Source organism: Crassostrea angulata, chromosome 7 (genome assembly GCF_025612915.1).
Source record: "Crassostrea angulata isolate pt1a10 chromosome 7, ASM2561291v2, whole genome shotgun sequence".
Lineage (NCBI taxonomy): Eukaryota > Metazoa > Mollusca > Bivalvia > Ostreida > Ostreidae > Magallana > Magallana angulata.
The window spans coordinates 60,324,572-60,342,473 of NC_069117.1; the positions used below are offsets into that span (position 1 = coordinate 60,324,572).

The 17,902-nt window shown below is 35.8% G+C and overlaps 1 protein-coding gene across 1 annotated transcript in view; it reads left to right on the plus strand.

Moving 5' to 3' along the window:
- Positions 1–3,437: 3,437 nt before the first annotated feature.
- Positions 3,438–17,902, plus strand: part of LOC128156367 (hemicentin-1-like) — a 66,794-nt gene continuing 52,329 nt past the window's right edge. Inside the window, exons 1-14 of the mRNA XM_052818473.1 lie at positions 3,438–4,167; positions 9,695–9,924; positions 10,580–10,702; positions 11,958–12,129; positions 12,394–12,618; positions 12,764–12,948; positions 13,189–13,406; positions 13,623–13,744; positions 14,474–14,651; positions 15,286–15,377; positions 15,571–15,837; positions 16,267–16,391; positions 16,612–16,756; positions 17,134–17,313. Of these exons, the coding sequence (XP_052674433.1) occupies positions 3,891–4,167; positions 9,695–9,924; positions 10,580–10,702; positions 11,958–12,129; positions 12,394–12,618; positions 12,764–12,948; positions 13,189–13,406; positions 13,623–13,744; positions 14,474–14,651; positions 15,286–15,377; positions 15,571–15,837; positions 16,267–16,391; positions 16,612–16,756; positions 17,134–17,313 (2,539 nt within the window). The 5' untranslated portion in view covers positions 3,438–3,890. The remainder of the gene's footprint in view (positions 4,168–9,694; positions 9,925–10,579; positions 10,703–11,957; positions 12,130–12,393; positions 12,619–12,763; positions 12,949–13,188; positions 13,407–13,622; positions 13,745–14,473; positions 14,652–15,285; positions 15,378–15,570; positions 15,838–16,266; positions 16,392–16,611; positions 16,757–17,133; positions 17,314–17,902) is intronic.

Genomic DNA, 17,902 nt, shown 5'->3' on the forward strand with positions numbered 1-17,902 from the left:
ATTACATCACCATACTTACTATATTTCACAATATCACTTAGCAGAATTGAATATATGTCTTCAATGTCGTTTACATTGCCGTTAGAGTATTTAGGAGAAATATAAACAACTCCAAGATAAATATCCCTTTGTAATCTAAAAAAACTTTTATCAAGTTTGATCCATAAAATATCTGGATGATTATTACTTACTGGTTTTATACCATTTATAATTGTTGTTTTAGCATAGATATGTATTCCGCCTGAATAACGCCTAGCTTTTTTATGTTTTTTCCTAAAACTTGAATGAATTAATTGGTGATTAGGAAATCCATTGAATTGGTTTGTTTCACCTGTCCAGGTTTCGACTAGACTAGCTATGTTAAATTGGGACAATTGCTTTTGAAAATGAGGATCTTGGATTTTTTCATTTGATAGACCTTCAACATTCCACATACCCAACTTCAGAAAATCTGCATTACACTGTTTGGAGTGTTTTGAATATTTTTTCATACTAAATTGAAATGAAAAGGGATACTGGAAAAATACACTTTTTGTAATAAGTATATGCATATCTTTGAGCAAATATTCTTTGCTAACACTAAAATGGAATAAAAAAGAAAAAGAAAAAATTACTTGTTCCTGAAAACCCACAATTCATAGTGGATAGAGACATTAGTTAAAGCATCATATACGATGTATTCAATAAGTCATCAACAAAGTGATGAAATGTCGTAATTATATGGGACAATTCAGTACATTATATGTAGTACAACAATTTGGATAACAAAAATTCTTCAGCAATACCTTACAATGCTGACATTATACAGTAATCAGACTAGCTATCTGATAATAAACATATATCTTAATGGACATATGTGTCTATTTTGTAAATTTGAACAGTGCTTTTTTAGGTTTTCAAAAGTAGCTTACATCTAAAACAAGAACAAATAACATATTATCATAATACACTGTATTACAAAGTTGTTCAGTGCTAAATGAGTAATTGAGTTGTAGAATGTTTTATGTAATTTAACCATTATTAATAATGTTGACATTATATAGTAATCAGACTAGTAATATCTGATAATATAAAAAAAAAGAAATAAAGAAAAAAAGAAAACTTATTATATGTCTATTTGTAAATTGGTACAGTGTTTTTTTTAGGTTTTAGAAAGTAGCTAATATTAAAAACAAAAGCAAATAAAATATCATAATATTCCCTGTAAATTGGTACAGTGTTTTTTTAGGCTTTAGAAAGTAGCTAATATTAAAAACAAAAGCAAGTAAAATATCATAATATTCCAAAGTTATTCAGTACTAAATGAGCCATAGAACATGTTTCAAGCAGTTGAACAGTTATTCAATTTTAACGTTGGAACTGGGGAATTGCCCAGGGCGCCCTCCATGGATCCGCAGGCGGAAAAAACCATGGTGCACTGCCTGGGTGTCCATGGAAGTGGAACAAAGGAGGGTTCTCGTATTTGGTGTTACTCACAGGCCGAGATCCGCTGTGCCGCGTGGTGGCTCCCGCCGAGCCCAGGGTAGATTGACGACGACCATTTCCATTGTCACGAGCAATGTTGAGAGCGAATTTTAAATGTTTTACAATGGCTGGTAGGCCTTTTCTAAAGTTCAGGTGGACATCATCATGGTACATGTCTTCTGTTGGTTGGAATGGGTCTGCAACAGTGACTTTTGAGTATTGACGACAAGCTGCATAGATTGCAGCATTTGCCTGATCCACTTTGCTAGCATTAATATCTTTTCGGTATATGATTGGTAATAAGTATATTTTGGAGTGTGTCCAAACTGTTGTACATAACTTTAGAAGATCTGAGAATTCCTCACTTTTTACGTTGTTGTTGTGGAGGTCTCTTGTTCCAACGTGAATCAACACTGATTTTGGGTTGAATTTATGATAGTACTTCTCAACGAAGTTTGAACACACCTTTGCGCCTCCTCTTATAAAACGAATTATAGTTTTCCCTTCTGGTGTAAATCGCTTTGGTTGTATTCTTTTAAGCATGGAATCACTTAGGATAAGGACATCACATTCTGTAACTGTGTTTGCATTATCTTCTGTTTTTTGCAAATTGTTGTCAAGAGGGTTTGGTAACCCATACTTAAAGGATGTTAAACACAAGACCGAGATGGTACAACGTCGGGCCGCCAGATATGTGACCAACCGATATCACAACACCTCATCGGTATCCGACATGATTCATTCCCTAGACTGACAAACTCTGGAGGTGAGGAGAAAGTGAGCCAGGTTGACTCTCATGTATAAGATCAAAAACGGGCTAATTTTTTATAGTGAAAATTGAAACATCAGACAAACCAATGACACCATTAAGACTTAGGAGTACATTCCTTTCAAATAACATTGAGAAATACAGAAGTAAGGAAGGAATCTTTCTACCATCGTACCATCCCTGATATTGTCTAGATACCGATACAGCTAAAAAAAAAGAAGCCAAAAACGCAGAGACGAATCAGAAATTCAACACGTCTACTGAGGCCAACTCGAGAAGATCAGATCAACACCAAACCTCATCCATGCAGCGGCTGTCATTGAGCTGTTGGCCCAGAGCAATCGATAACATCAAAGGTTATATGGACTAAATGTCAATCAACCATATAGTCCAGTCAATCAAGCTAAAAAAATCACCCATCTTCAAAGTAATTGCAACAAAAGGTTTCTTGATATAATTCAATCTATTGACATATGCTACTCATGATCATATAAAGAATTGACGGAAATCCACAGGCCACTTTTCGCGCATTTTGGGGTCAAAATATGTTGTTTTGCACAAAAATCGCTGAAAACTGGAAAATTTCTAAAATTTAATTCTTATGACAAAACTATTAGAATTGAGCTTATAAATATGATGACATTTATGTGGATATATTATTAAAGATACAGAACATTAAAAAATAATTTTCATAAGTTGAATTTTTTGGGGGATTAAAATGCATTTTCGTGACAAAATTGATAAATTCTGGAAATCAGTCATTATGTTCAGTATATACTCAATGTAAAAACAAATCACGGTTGCAAAACCTTCAAGAAAGCACACTACATCACAAAACAATGATAATCTTTTTTTTATATAGCCATCCGAATTTTATTTGGAAGTACTTGTTTCTTTGATGAAGCCAATTTAAAACATGTTTGATTTGCAGAAAATTTTGATATGATGATTTTTATATAAGATTTGCTCCTTTTGTATAATTATTAAATGTACTTAATGCCAACATTGCCATACATTATGACTGTATCAATTTAAGTTATGTGAAAGTGTGGGATATGTGCATGCATGAGCTAATAATGTTAAAATTGCTCACATTTTTCATTAACATCCAAATGCTGAAAATGTATATTTGACATAGGAAGTGTCTCATTATTACAGACATTTGAGAACAAATTTCTAGGTACAGCATTTATCATTTTTTGTTAGTTTCATTATTGTTATCTAGAAATATGCATGAGGATCTGTACTTTTGCAGATTTTTTTTTATTAAATGCAGGATTTTTTTTTGTGAATGAAGAAATGTACATAAAAAAGGCCTCTCTTGACTGGGTGAAACTCATAAATCACATCTTAACGTTGCAATCTAATCTGTTCAGAACAAGATACAGCTTCAGAGAGTGGCTCAAGTTTATCTAATATAGCTGCTGATACTGGAGCATTGGTACAAACTGGATCAAGTAATCACCTCACCATTAAACTCTCTATTTAATTAGTTTAAGACAATTATATGAGCCTTATCGTTAGCTCTCTGACAAGACAGAATTCTGCGAGTGTTAATCAAGCATATAAGGAGGAATTTATAATAGGTGCTGCCCGTTGGATGTATACATTTCCTTTTTATTTCCTATGACACTGCTTTGGATTGACTATTCCATCAATGAAGCATATCTGTGATATACTGAGCATGGCTTGGGGTGGCTGGAGATTCTGTGTTGTCTTTGTGTTGGTCATTGTGATGTGGCCAGGGTTGGTCACCCCTCAGGAAGACGTTCCTCCAGGGGCAGCAACTCTGGCGTTTGTGTTTGACATCACGGGATCTATGTACGATGACTTAGTGCAGGTCATAGACGGGGCAGCTAAGATCATGGCAACCACTCTCGCTCGTATTGAGAAGCCTCTCTATAATTATGTACTTGTTCCATTCCATGACCCAGGTAGGTCAAGCACGTAGTAAAATTGATGTAACAATAATTAAATCCTATATTTTAGAAAATGACCGTGAGAAACTAGTCAAGAATTCATGTTAAAATAATATTGTGTATTAATTGTAATTCATGACACCATCCATGTCAATTGAGGCACAAAAATTACATAATAACACCACAATATTTCATTTCATGACCTGCAAGTTGATATTGAAATCTGTTATTTTCCTTTACTGCATGTACAAAATACCTAATACCTTTAAATTAGAATTATTTTTAAGGAAAAAATATACCAGGTAATGTTAGATTTAAAGCAAACTAAGACTCTGAATACTAGTTTTATTGACAACATCACAGTATTAAACTAATAGAGCTTAACCATTTCTCTAGGTAGAAATACTTTAAAACCAGGCAGTAACACTAATAATTTCACTGTTCAGTTTGAATTGGTCAATTTGAAAGTTCGGATCAAAATTTCACTGTTCAGTTTAAATTGGTCAATTTGAAAGTTCGGATCAAAAGCCATATAATCAAAAAGAATTAGGTTTTTCAATCTGATAGTGAATGACCTTGACACAATTGTTTTTTAGGTTCAAGTTGAGAAGGGAAGATTATAACAATTTGTCTTTTATGTTAGGGATAGACCAATTCTCATTTAAATAAAGTAGATAGCAGTTTAAAGTTGATAGTGGGATTCAAAAGTTTCTTTCATATTATATCAAATGGGAAGCAAGAGTGGTGAGACTCGGTGGAGGATGTATTATAGAAGGAGCCTTTGAGTATCTGAACACTGGGGCCTCTGTATAACACTGACTGAGGGCACCTGCGTGCCACCGTTTTTTGTCCAGTTCTGTTCACTGTCAGACGTCTAAACATAGCCCTAGATATCAGATCATGAGAAATTTCTGTGTTTTTTTTTAAATTCATGATCTACTGATTATGAATTATTCTGGTAATATATCAAATTGGAGACTGCATGTCTTGAAGCTACAAAGTTTAAAAAATAGTTGGGTTGGGGAAGGGGGGGGGGGGGGTGAACAGTTCAGCTGCAATGTTACAGATGGCAATTCTTATAACTCTGGGGATGCATGCCAAGCTGCTATTGAACTGCATTGTCAGATAAAGAAAGAGATTGGTATCATTTAAATTAAGTTTATCCACAATCTTTGAAGTGACTTAGTTCTACAGCTGGTATTTTTTTAAAGAGTGGAAACAAGTACATGATTAATTTTAGCCTGCACAAAACCCCGTTTAATTAACTGATATTTCTGTTAATCAGACCAATTTACTTTGAACAAAACCAATCATTCATTTTAGTTTTTACGTGGTTTTAGGGGGGTTTTTAGTTATGGGGATTTTGGGTAAAGAACAAGATTCTTCGCATTTGTTTTAACACCATTAGTTTTATATGCCATCAATTATCAACAACAACTTTTCAAGTTCCCAGTGAGATACTTCCTGATCCGCTTAAGACATTGTAGAATGATGGATTTGTAAGGTGGATCAAAACACACAAGAAAATACATGCATTTATATGCTGATGAATGGAGTTGTAGAACCTTCTGGCACTGAAACACTTAACATGCTAAATATTCTCCTTTCACTTATTATTATTCAGACCACGTATAGCTGATCATATATTTTTAAAATTATATTTGAAGATATTTTTATACTCTGTACCAGTTTAATAAAGTTTCTGCCTCCCCCACTTTTTAGCTCACCGAGACGAAGTCAGGGTGAGCTTATGCTATACCCTCGGCGTCGGTGTCGGCATCCGGACCTGGTTAAAGTTTTTGTTGCAGGTCCTGTATATAAGCTATTACTTGTCCTATCTTCACCAAACTTGCATGGATGATGCATCTGGACCTACTTATGGACTAGAAAGACTTGGATGCTGAATCTGAGTCCTAAATTTCAGATGCTGGAGGAGGTTAAGGTTGTTGGACCAAGTTAAAGTTTTTGTTGCAAGTGCCCTTTGATAGCAATATCTAAGTTACTGCAAGTCCGTACTTCACCAAACTTGCATGGATGGTGTGTCTTATGATACTGATGCACCAGACAGGCTTGAGTGCTGAATCTGAGCTATAGGTTTCGGATGCTGGAGGAGGTTAAGGTTTTTGGAGCAGGTTAAAGTTTTTTTCGAGGTGCCCTTTGATAGCAATATTTAAGTTACTGCTGGTCCGTACTTCACCAAACTTGCATGGATGGTGTGTCTTATGATACTGATGCACCAGGCAGGCTTGAGTGCTGAATCTGAGCTATAGGTTACAGATGCTGAAGGAGGTTAAGGTTTTTATTGCTGGTTAAAGTTTTTGTTGCAGGTGCCCTCTGATGATTATATCTTAGTTACTACTTGTCCTACCTTCACCAGACTTCCATGGATTGTGCGTCTTATGATACTGATGCACCAGACAGGCTTGAATGCTGAATCTGAGCCATAGGTTTCGGATGCTGAAGGAGGTTAAGGTTTTTAGAGCTGGTTAAAGTTTTTGAAACAGGTGCCCTCTGATGATTATATCTTAGTTATTACTTGTCCTAGCTTCACCAGACTTCCATGGATGTTGTGTCTTATGATACTGATGCACCTGACAGAATGCTGAGTCTGAGCCATTGGTTTCAGATGCTGGATATGGTTAAGTTTTTTGGAACAGGTCACATGTTTAATAGATAATACCGGTAGTACTTTTTCAAACTTGCATAGTTGATTAAATTGTAATATGAATGAATCACAGCGGAAGCTTTAGATGCAGAGCTTGATCTCCATTATCAAGGATGCTAAAAAATATATCTAAGTTATTACAGGTCCTAACTTCACCAAACTTGAATGGATGGTGTGTCTTATAATACAGATGCACCTGACAGGCATGTATGTTGAATCTGAGTCAAAGGTTGCGAATGCTGGAGCAGGTTAAGGTTTTAATTGCTAGTACCCTCTGATGATGATATCTTAGTTATTACTGGTCTGAACTTTACCAAACTTGCATGGAGATGTGTCTTATGTATACTGATGCACCTGACAGGCTTGAATGCTGAATCTGAGCCATAGGTTTTGGATGCTGGATGAGGTTAAGTTTTTTTGGAACAGGTCACATGTTTTATAGATGATAGCTTGCATAGTTGATTGAACTATATTATAAATGAAACGCAGAGGTTGCTTCAGATGCAGAGCCTGATCTCCATTATCAAGGATGCTAAAGAAATCTCCTAACTCACTCAAACCTTCTCGATAGATAGATGATATAACATGATTCCTATGATATAGTATTGTATGGTATGAAACAATATTGTTTAATATGATACAATATGATATCATATGTTATATTATAAAAAGTTATATGATACGATATGATATTGTATCAATTTATTTGATATTTTATGTTATGATATTGTATCATGATATAGTTATGTAAAGTATTGTATATTTGATACAATATTGTATAATATTATATTATTAATTTATTATTAAATCACATGATACTTTTACATAAGATATTGCAAAATATAATATTGTATCCTAAGATACAATATTGTATATTCTATAATATTGTATCATACGATTTTGTATTGTATGATATTAGTTTCTGTAATATAGAATTATATCACATGAAATTGTATAATACGATACTGTAATATTATATAATATTGTATCATACGATATTGTATAATATGATATCGGTTTATAAGATGATATATTATCACATCACATGAAATTGTATTGTATGATATTGTAAAATATATTATCGTATCATATGATACAATATGTATAATATATTATTGTATTATATAATATTTTACTTTATCACATAATATTGTATCATTTGATATAATACAATTTTGTTTTAAATAATATTGTATCATATGATCCAATATCATATTATGTATCAAAATTGATACAGTATCGTACAATATCATGCTATATTATACAATATAATATCATATGTTTCATATTATGATGTATTATATAATATGATATTGTAATATAATACTATATTGTTGTATATATTATGATATTGTATTATTTGATCAAATACAATAACGTATAACACAATACAATGTCATATCATAAGTTACAATATCATATCTCATCATTGTTTATTATCATGGTATTTTATTGTATTATATGATATGTGTTGTTAATATGATAGGATGCAATATTTAATTTTATATTATTGTATTGATTAACATATGAACATATGATTATCATACAATTTTTAAGCAGATGATATACGATATTGTGTCAAAACAGAATCCATGAATATCCAAGATCATAAAGTATGATTTTCATTTAATAAAATAAAGGTGATTTCATAAAGGTGAAGTCTCATAAGGGTGATGTCTCGTCTCGGTGAGCTTTGTAATCTGTGATTACCTATGTTTGTTTAATATTTCGATATCACACATAAATATCTTCTGTTTGTGCCCAAACTACATTCATACACTGGAATGAAAAGTCTAGTTTTTCTGTTTTGAAATGCTCCCTCTATCACTTCAGGATTCAATACACATGCAACCAAATATAAAAATATCTATGACTTTGCCTTGCACACTACATGAAACGTACCCCGATTGATAACATGAAAAATGTGCAAGATGTCCCAAGTACCTCTGAATGGAGGAAAAATGTCAACATTTCCTTTTATAAATTTCTGTAAGGAATCTGTTCCTTTGAGCCTCTGCAGGAAAAAGCAGATGCCGCATCAATGAAGAAATCTGGAATTTTTTTTTGTTGATTTTAATTGTACTTAATTGAAAGATTTGTTTCTTTTTGTTGAAAATTGTCAAAAGTGAATGAAAAATAACTTAGACAGATTTTGTTATTAGAATTTATAATATTGGATAACAAGCACATAATGTAAACTGGTTTGTCAACCATTTGAAGTCATCTAGGAATTGTTTATTGGTTTGTCTTTGACTTTTTCCTTTCTCTTATCCACTGTTTCTATTAAAGCTTTGGTTGTTTATGACCAAAAAGTCTGTCTAAAGTCTTGTTTTAAATGAGATAAGTTTGATGCCTGGATGAACATGCAGTCAAAATATGTGTTATCAAATAAGTTAAAGATGAGTAAATGAAAAAATTTAATTGTGAGATTAAGTGATGGTAATAATAGACATTGGCTGTAATATAAATATGGAGATTATTTGATTGATACCAGTGTAACAAATGGGTTAACCCTCTTTGGATTCAAAACGTTTAAGGAAAACTTACAAATACAGTTGAACTTCGGTATCTCGAACACCGATAGCGCGAATACATTGTATATGCTGAAGTGACTTGTATGTCCCACACACTTAAACTTTAAGTATTTTACCTTTAATACATATATCTCGAATAGTAAGTTTTTAACCAGTCCCATTTAGTTCGAGATAATATAACGAGTTTGACTGTATATGTGGCCAGATTAATTATGTTCTATCTAAGAAAATATTTGATCTGAATTTGCTTGAATTATTGTATTTTATAAATTTTGTGTCATGGATCCATACATCAGTTGCATGGATAGGAAGAGAACTGAGAGTTTACAGTTTTGTCTTCCAGATGTTGGTCCAATTGTTATCACCAAGGATCCAGATGAGTTTCAAAGTGAGTTACGGAATCTGTATGTCCAGGGGGGTGGAGACTGTCCGGAGATGAGTGTGCGGGCCATTAAGGAGGCCCTGGATGTGTCCCTCCCTAACTCCTACATCTATGTGTTCACTGACGCCCTGTCTAAAGACTTCTATCTGGGGGAGGAAGTGCTGGCACTAATTCAGCAGAAACAGAGTCAGGTCAGACCCTCATACAAAAGCTTAGATCACAGCACACAAAATTTAGATCACAGCACACAAAGCTTAGATCACAGGTCACAAAGCTTAGATCACAGGTCACAAAGCTTAGATCCCAGGTCACAAAGCTTAGATCTCGGCACACAAAGCTTAGATCACAGGTCACAAAGCTTAGATCACAGCACTCAAAGCTTAGATCACAACACACATAGCTTAGATCATAGGACACAAAGCTTAGATCACAGGTCACAAAGCTTAGATCACAGCACACAAAGCTTAGATCACAGGTCACAAAGCTTAGAACACAGGTCACAAAGCTTAGATCACAGGTCACAAAGCTTAGAACACAGGTCACAAAGCTTAGAACACAGGTCACAAAGCTTAGATCACAGCACACAAAGCTTAGATCACAGCACACAAAGCTTAGATCACAGGTCACAAAGCTTAGATCACAGGTCACATAGCTTAGACCACAGCACACAAAGCTTAGATCATAGGACACAAAGCTTAGATCACAGCACTCAAACTAAAGGGCTCATATGCTTTTAGGAAATCAAAAAGCCAATTAAATTTAAGTCTTTTATGCATTTTTGTTTGACTTTATAAAACTTTTCTCCATGTGAGACAACAGTTATGCATTTGATGATCCTCATTGTAGGTAGTGTTTGTTTTGACGGGAGATTGCGGGAAGCCGCATAGCCCTGGATACAAGATCTACGAGAGGATAGCCTCCACTAGCTCTGGCCAGGTGTTCCAACTGAAGAAAGAACAAGTCAACCAGGTAAAACTGATAAACCAGGTAAAATGATATATCAGGTAAAATGATAAACCAGGTAAAACTGATAAACCAGGTAAAATGATAAATCAGATAAACCATATTCCAGGTAAACCAAGTCAACCAGGCAAATCAGGCCAGCCAGCTAAAACAAATAATCCAGGTTGATAAGTCTGCCTTGTAAAACAAGTTAGCCAGCTAACACAAATAATCCAGTTTAAATGAGTCTGCCTTCTGAATCAAGTCAGTCAGGTTATACAAATACTAGGCCCAATTAATGAGTCTGCCTTGTGAAACAAGTTAGCCAGTTATACAAATTAGCCAGGTTAATGAAACAGCCTTGTGAATCAAATCAGTTAGCTTATACAAATACTAGGCCAGATTAATGAGTCTGCCTTGCAAAACGAGTTAGCCAGTTAATACAAATTAGCCAGGTTAATGAATGAACCTTGTGAATCAAATCAGTTAGCTTATGCAAATGCTAGGCCAGATTGATGAGTCTGCCTTGTGAAACAAGTTAGCCAGTTAATACAAATTAGCCAGGTTAATGAATCAGCCTTGTTAATCAAGTCATCCAAGGCAACTAAATGAATAAGTTGCTAACAGTTTGAGTTAGCATGTGCATGATGAAACAAGTGAGTTAATATGTATACATATCATTGTGAAAGTATGGAACTAAGTTGTGCTGTTATTGTTTTGTTGTATTGTGATCTTCTGTATAACCATGAATAAACTTGAATTTTGTATTGATATCAACTTTGTTCATTGAGAGTTAACACATGAGTTTGTAGTCGCAGGTCTGTAGATCCCGGTATGAAAAAAATTTACAACCTATAAGAGCTACAGTCAAAATTGCAATTTATGGCGCACAAAAAAATTACACTATATAGTTTTGGACAGATTAATCTTATTTTTGTCAAAAATAGTACCATTAAATTCTTCAGGCAATCTATTACTCAATAATATTGTTACTTTACCCACATTTTTCTTAAATATGCTAACTGATCTTGGAAAAAGAAGTATGTTAAATTCATGTGCACATCTAGAGTCACCATTTTTACATGTAAATAACTGCACTTCTTCACTTTACAGGGCTGGTGATTATACTAGCGCAATTTTTTGTGTGCCATAATTTTTTTAACACGTATGGAACATTAACTCCCAGGTTGTACATCCAAATTTTTTCAGACGGAGAGCTTCAGAACTGCTGCTAATATGCATAGAAACAAATGTTGTTTATAACTGTGACTTTTGACCGCAGGTGTTGAACTTTGTGCGTCTGACTGTCCAGGCGAGGAAGGTTAACTTGATGTCTGTAGACCAGGACCGAGGCAACTCCCAGTTCTTACAGATCCCAATCGACTCCAAACTCCAGGAATTCACCGTATCCCTCAGCGGCGCTAACCCTGACCTCAGACTCTACAACCCAAAAGGTGAACATCTTCATCTGAATACTCAAAAATTAATGTATGCCTACATTTAACCTAACTGTGTATTTACCTGTTTCAATAAAACTCAAAGAGTGCTTCTCATTCCTTATGCCTGAATATTATTGGAATTTGATTTTAAATCTTTAATCATTCCAATAAATTATGATCTGTACAAATTTGTCTTAATTATACACACAAAAAACCCAACATATCATATTAATAAAAGTAAGTGAATGAATCAAAGCAAGTTTTTGGTTGATGATTCAGGGGCTGAGGTCACAGTAAATAATGGGCTAGGGGAGTTACTGGACATCAAGAACGTCAAGGTGGTGTATGTCCGAGATCCACCGCCAGGCAAGTGGCGCCTACGAGTGGACAGCAGCAGTGCTCACACGCTCAGAATCACTGGGCTCAGTAAATTTGACTTTGCTGCTGGGTTTGCCAAGCAGCGACCGACTCATATCACATCCACAGAGTTACGGCCCTTGGAAGGTAGAGCATGTACCATATTGTTGATTTCATGTATGTGAAACTGAATAAGACATTGATTTCATTACATTTTGGTGTGTAAGATAGGATGGTTGCTGACCAGATCTCTAGTCTGTACTCTTTACCTTACACTGGATTGTTATTACAGGTGTAAGGAGCCACATTCTGGTCAACACCACGGACCTTGACCCCCCTGGTCTCCTACAGAGGCTGCAGCTGGTCAGTCTAAATGGGGTCGCTCTGACCGAGTATCCCCTCCAAGCTGACCCAGAGCTGAAGAACATTTACCGGACCGAGGCCTTCAAACCTCCATCTGGCTACTTCTATATTAAGGTAACACTTCAAAGTCAAGGTAACAGTCATTTCAAAGTCAAGGTTACAGACACCTAAAAGTCAAGGTAACAGTCATTTCAAAGTCAAGGAAACAGACACTTTAAAGTCAAGGTAACAGCACTTCAATTTCAAAATAACATATACTACATTGATGAAGCAGTTTCACAACTGAAAAAGTATTTGCAATTGTAAATGTTTATCTCTGTTGAGAAGATTTGTATGGTGAATTTCTGTTGTTAGGTGGTAGGTGAGGATGACAAGGGGCATGAGTTATGGAGGACTACCCCCACAGCCATCAGTCCCCGCAAACCGGCACCACCCACCGTGTACATGCCAGAGATTACGCGGGGCTTCTACCACAGCACCGCCACCATCGTGTGTGTAGTGGAGTCTGTGATACCGTTCACTGTCCAGTGGTACAAGAATGGACTGAGGGAAGGATCTGAGGTCTTGTTCCAGTAAGACTGGTTTATCTCACAATGGATTCAGATAATCAGAAAGTCATGTCCTTCAATTGAAGGAAAGAAGATCAATTGAATAACAATGTGTGATTTTATTTACAAATAGAGGATTATAGTGCTTACTTCTTTTAACAGTTGAGCTGTTGAGAAAGCATTTTTATTTCCTCCTTACTACATATGGGTTGAGGTGTGCATTATGGTTTCTCCTTTCAGGGAGTCGGGTAATGCTACATATCAGGTGACCCGGGCGAGTGCAAGTGATGAGGGAATCTACACCTGTAATGCCACTAGTCCATCAGGGAGCAAGGCCAGGACTACTCTACTGGACATCAGCGGTCGGTATCAAAGAGTCAATGTCTGGGTCACGGTTAGGTCAAGGTCATTAGCACTGTAATAAGGAGTTAATCAACATTGTTGGTCATGTTTGGTCAAGGTCATTAGCACTGTAATAAGATGTTAATCTACAGTGTCACGGTTAGGTCAAGGTCATTTGCACTGTAATAAGATGTTAATCTAGAGTGGGGGTCATGACTAGGTCAAGGACATTAGCACTGTAATAAGGAGTTAATCAAGAGTGGGGGTCATGAGTAGTTCAAGGTCATTGGCTCTGTAATAAGGAGTTAATCAAGAGTGGGGGTCATGAGTAGTTCAAGGTCATTGGCTTTGTAATAAGGAGTTAATCAAGAGTGGGGGTCATGAGTAGTTCAAGGTCATTGGCTCTGTAATAAGGAGTTAATCAAGAGTGGGGGCCATGATTAGTTCAAGGCCATTGGCTCTGTAATAAGGAGTTAATTTACAGTGTGGGTTATGATTAGACTCAAGGCCATAGGCATCCTCACGGGGTTTTAAGATTTTCAATGCTATGTTTCTTGCTTTAGGGTCATAAAACTAATATTCTATAGCTTTTATCATAGTTTCTTTATAATTGAAAAATTACAAATCAAGAATTCAGTTTTTTAACAAAAGTGAAAGTGAGATTCTCAAGGTTTTCTGGTACCAGAGCTAAGTTTAATGTTTAGCAAAATGATCACAACAAGTTGATGTAGAGAATTTTTCCTGTGTAGAGCCTCCGCCTGATATAGCCCCCACTGTTAATGTGTCCGTGTTGCCGGGAGACAATGCCGTTCTGACGTGTATTGTATACAGCACCGTCCCTTACAACGTCACATGGTACGGCCCCGGGGGCGTCGTTAGACAGAATCAGCAGTTCACCAACTTTAACAATGGCTCTCTCTTCATTCGGTGAGTACTGTGTTCTTCTATGATTTGTTGTTCTCTGTTCCCTGACTACTTTCTCTGTTGGTCTGAGATCAATGCTTGGTAGTTCTGTGTAAAATTCACTAGGATATGCTTTTGAATTGTATAAATCATTGGCATAATGTCAAGGCTTTGTATTTTTTTAACTTAATTCATGTTTCTCTGAAGTTACTGTCATATACTAGTATCATAATGTTTAATTTGGTTGTTTAAAGATAATAACCTTCTTGAAGAGATTGTTTAGTTTATAATATATTGTAATGTTCAAATAACAGTTTTTTAAGATGGTTTTTCCTATTTCCTCACTTAACACTTACAGAAATATCATTGAAGTAGAATGATACAAAAACTTTTGTTCAGGTGAGAGACGTGGCCGATAGGCCTCTTGTTACCTCACTTAAAACATATGCAGTAACCCTGAATTGATAATTTCAGTTCAATTGTTCAGTTGTTAATTTTGAATATTTATGCATCCAAATGTTTGTATTTATCTCACAGATGAAATGTTATTTATTTACCTTGGTTACTAGGGATTTTAGATTTTATTAATCTTTTATATTTGCATATATAGAGTTAGGTAAATTATTAATTTAAAGTTTAATTATTTTAATGTTGACAGACATGTAGACCTGAGCCATGAGGGTCAGTACGTGTGTAGGATTGGGAATGAGGGCGGATACTCCCAGGAGAAGCTGTTTCTCAGGGTTCAAGGTCAGTTCCATGGGGTATATTTCTGTCTAATATCAGTATGATAACTGTTCAGGGAAATATCATCCATAAAAGTCATAGTTGATGTGGAGTCAAGCTTTTTAAAGAGCTCATATAAATGAATTGAAGTTGTTTTGCGGCTTTGTGACTTGAAGTTAAGAATGTTAGATAAGGATGTAAAGATTTATGTTGACAGTCCCCCCTGAGGTTTACATCAAGCCGGCAGAGCAGACCTTCAAGGTCGGAGACAGGGTGACCTTGAACTGCTATGGAGATGGGTTTCCTCTGCCCGCTTATTACTGGTTGAGAAATGGAGCTCTTGTGATTCCCAACAACCGAATGCAAGTCAACCAGAACCAGCTGACCATCTCCAACATGGAGCGGAGTGACGGGGGGGAGTACAGCTGTCTGGCAGAGAACCTGGCGGGACAGGACACGGCCAAAGCAACGCTCGAGTACATTGGTAACCGCATCAACGCTCATGCTGTCATCTTATCACAGTGTCTGTAAACATCAATCGATGGCCTCCTACACAAATGTAGTTGATCTTTACCTCTCTCAAATGTTTGAAATTGCCAACACAGAAGTTCTTTGCATGGTTATTTTGATTAAGACAGTTTTTCTATAATGATGTTTTTGGCCATAAAACAATATTAAGCAAAGAAAGAGTCTAAATATTATAACTTAACAGAGCTCATTGTCTTAACGAGGTAAATATAGCCTAAATTTGGCCACAATCATCTAGCCCTTTTAACTATTGTATTGCTTCTTCTTCATGCATGTTAATACATGTCTGTTCATGTAAGTTTGTTGAATTCTATCCTGTAGTGGAGATGAGAGTGAGTGTTTGATTACTATTAATTGCCATTTGATGGTCTGTGTGTGATTCCAGAGCGGCCCCAGATTGACATGTACGAGAAGAAGGTGGTAGTGGGGAGTGGAGACACGGCAAACCTCCACTGCTCCGCTAAAGGCATCCCTCCACCGGAAATCCACTGGTTCAAGGGCGAGCTAGAGGTCGGTTCAGTGTAGCATTTGTTATCTATGTAAGAGCTTACAGGAAACATAAGAGTTTGATGATATTTTAAAGGTAAAGGATTAAACAGCTAATGTATGTGAAAAATAATCAATAATGACAAGAAAGTTGAGAAAGTTAAGTAAAGGAGAGAGTGGTGAGGTGGAAGCTGTTGAGTCTGCTGTAACTAAGGATGACGTGAGGATGTTATGTTGTTTATAGTTGAAGCAGTTGTCCTACGTCAAGATATCGGCCAATGGTGACCTGTCCATACTGGGGGCCCAGGAGCAGGACGAGGGGGAGTACATGTGTATCGCCACCAACCCCGCAGGAAGTGACTCTGTCATCGTGGACCTAGAAGTCGGAGGTCAGTAGTCTAGACCAGTCAGCTGGCAGTATTCTTTCGAACCATTCATTGTCACTGTAAACAAAGTATTACATGTATGTGATAAACATTTGCCAGATTTGCAAGCATTACCTCTACTTACAGATATTTATCAGCTTGAACTAGCTCAACATTTTTCATTCCTGTATGACTGTTGACTAATTATCATCACCAAACTATTATGGCCAAATGCAAATAAAACTTTATGTTTATTATACTTTGTTTATGCTGGGGTATTTGAGGGTAAATAAAATGCCACTTATGTTTCAGGGGGGATCATAATTATAAAATCATTTTAAAAGATAGACAACAGAGTCAATGAATATGATTTTACATTGTTGTTTTCTTTGTATTTTCAGCTGATCCAAGGATTACCAAGGCTCCATTTAACCTCGGGGCTGATATCTCTACCAATGCATCCCTGCCCTGTGAGGCTGTGGGGGACCCCACCCCCAAGATCTACTGGCTGTTCAAGGGGAATCCGATCAAGACAGGCGGTCGCTTCAACCAAGATAAGGCTGGCAATCTCTTTGTTTACAGTAGGTGAAAGATGGAGCAGATCAATGAAATATTGTTCTACCTATTAACACTGGATAGGGTGCCCATGCAGTGGGGAAAATAGTGTCAAAATGGGACATTGAGAATTTTCAGCAGTGTATCGGCAAATTTTTTAAACTAATATATAAAAGGATATTTAAAATGAAGAGCAAAACAAGAAGTATTCATCCTTTTCAATATTATTTCTCTTGATTTCATGTTTTTTGATGATATTTACTGTAGTGAGACATCTAGAGTAAATATAGCAACTCAGCTCTGATCTTATAAACTTCAACAATTAAGCACACCGCCATGATTTCTACTTTTGATATTTTACAGGAATGAAAATTTTAGATAACTTGTACAATATGTTTGAACTTTCAGACTATAAGCAATGCAAATTATGACATCATCTGTCATTTTTTCATGGGCTAGTGAATTGGGAATTTTTAGTCTTAATATTGGGGAAAAACAGCACTTTTTGGCTTTGGCAATTACTGTAGATTCCTTATTTAAGCGAGAACTTAATTTTGTGATTCTATTGTTTTGCATCAAATCACGAGAATATGAAATTGTGAACACCAATTTTTC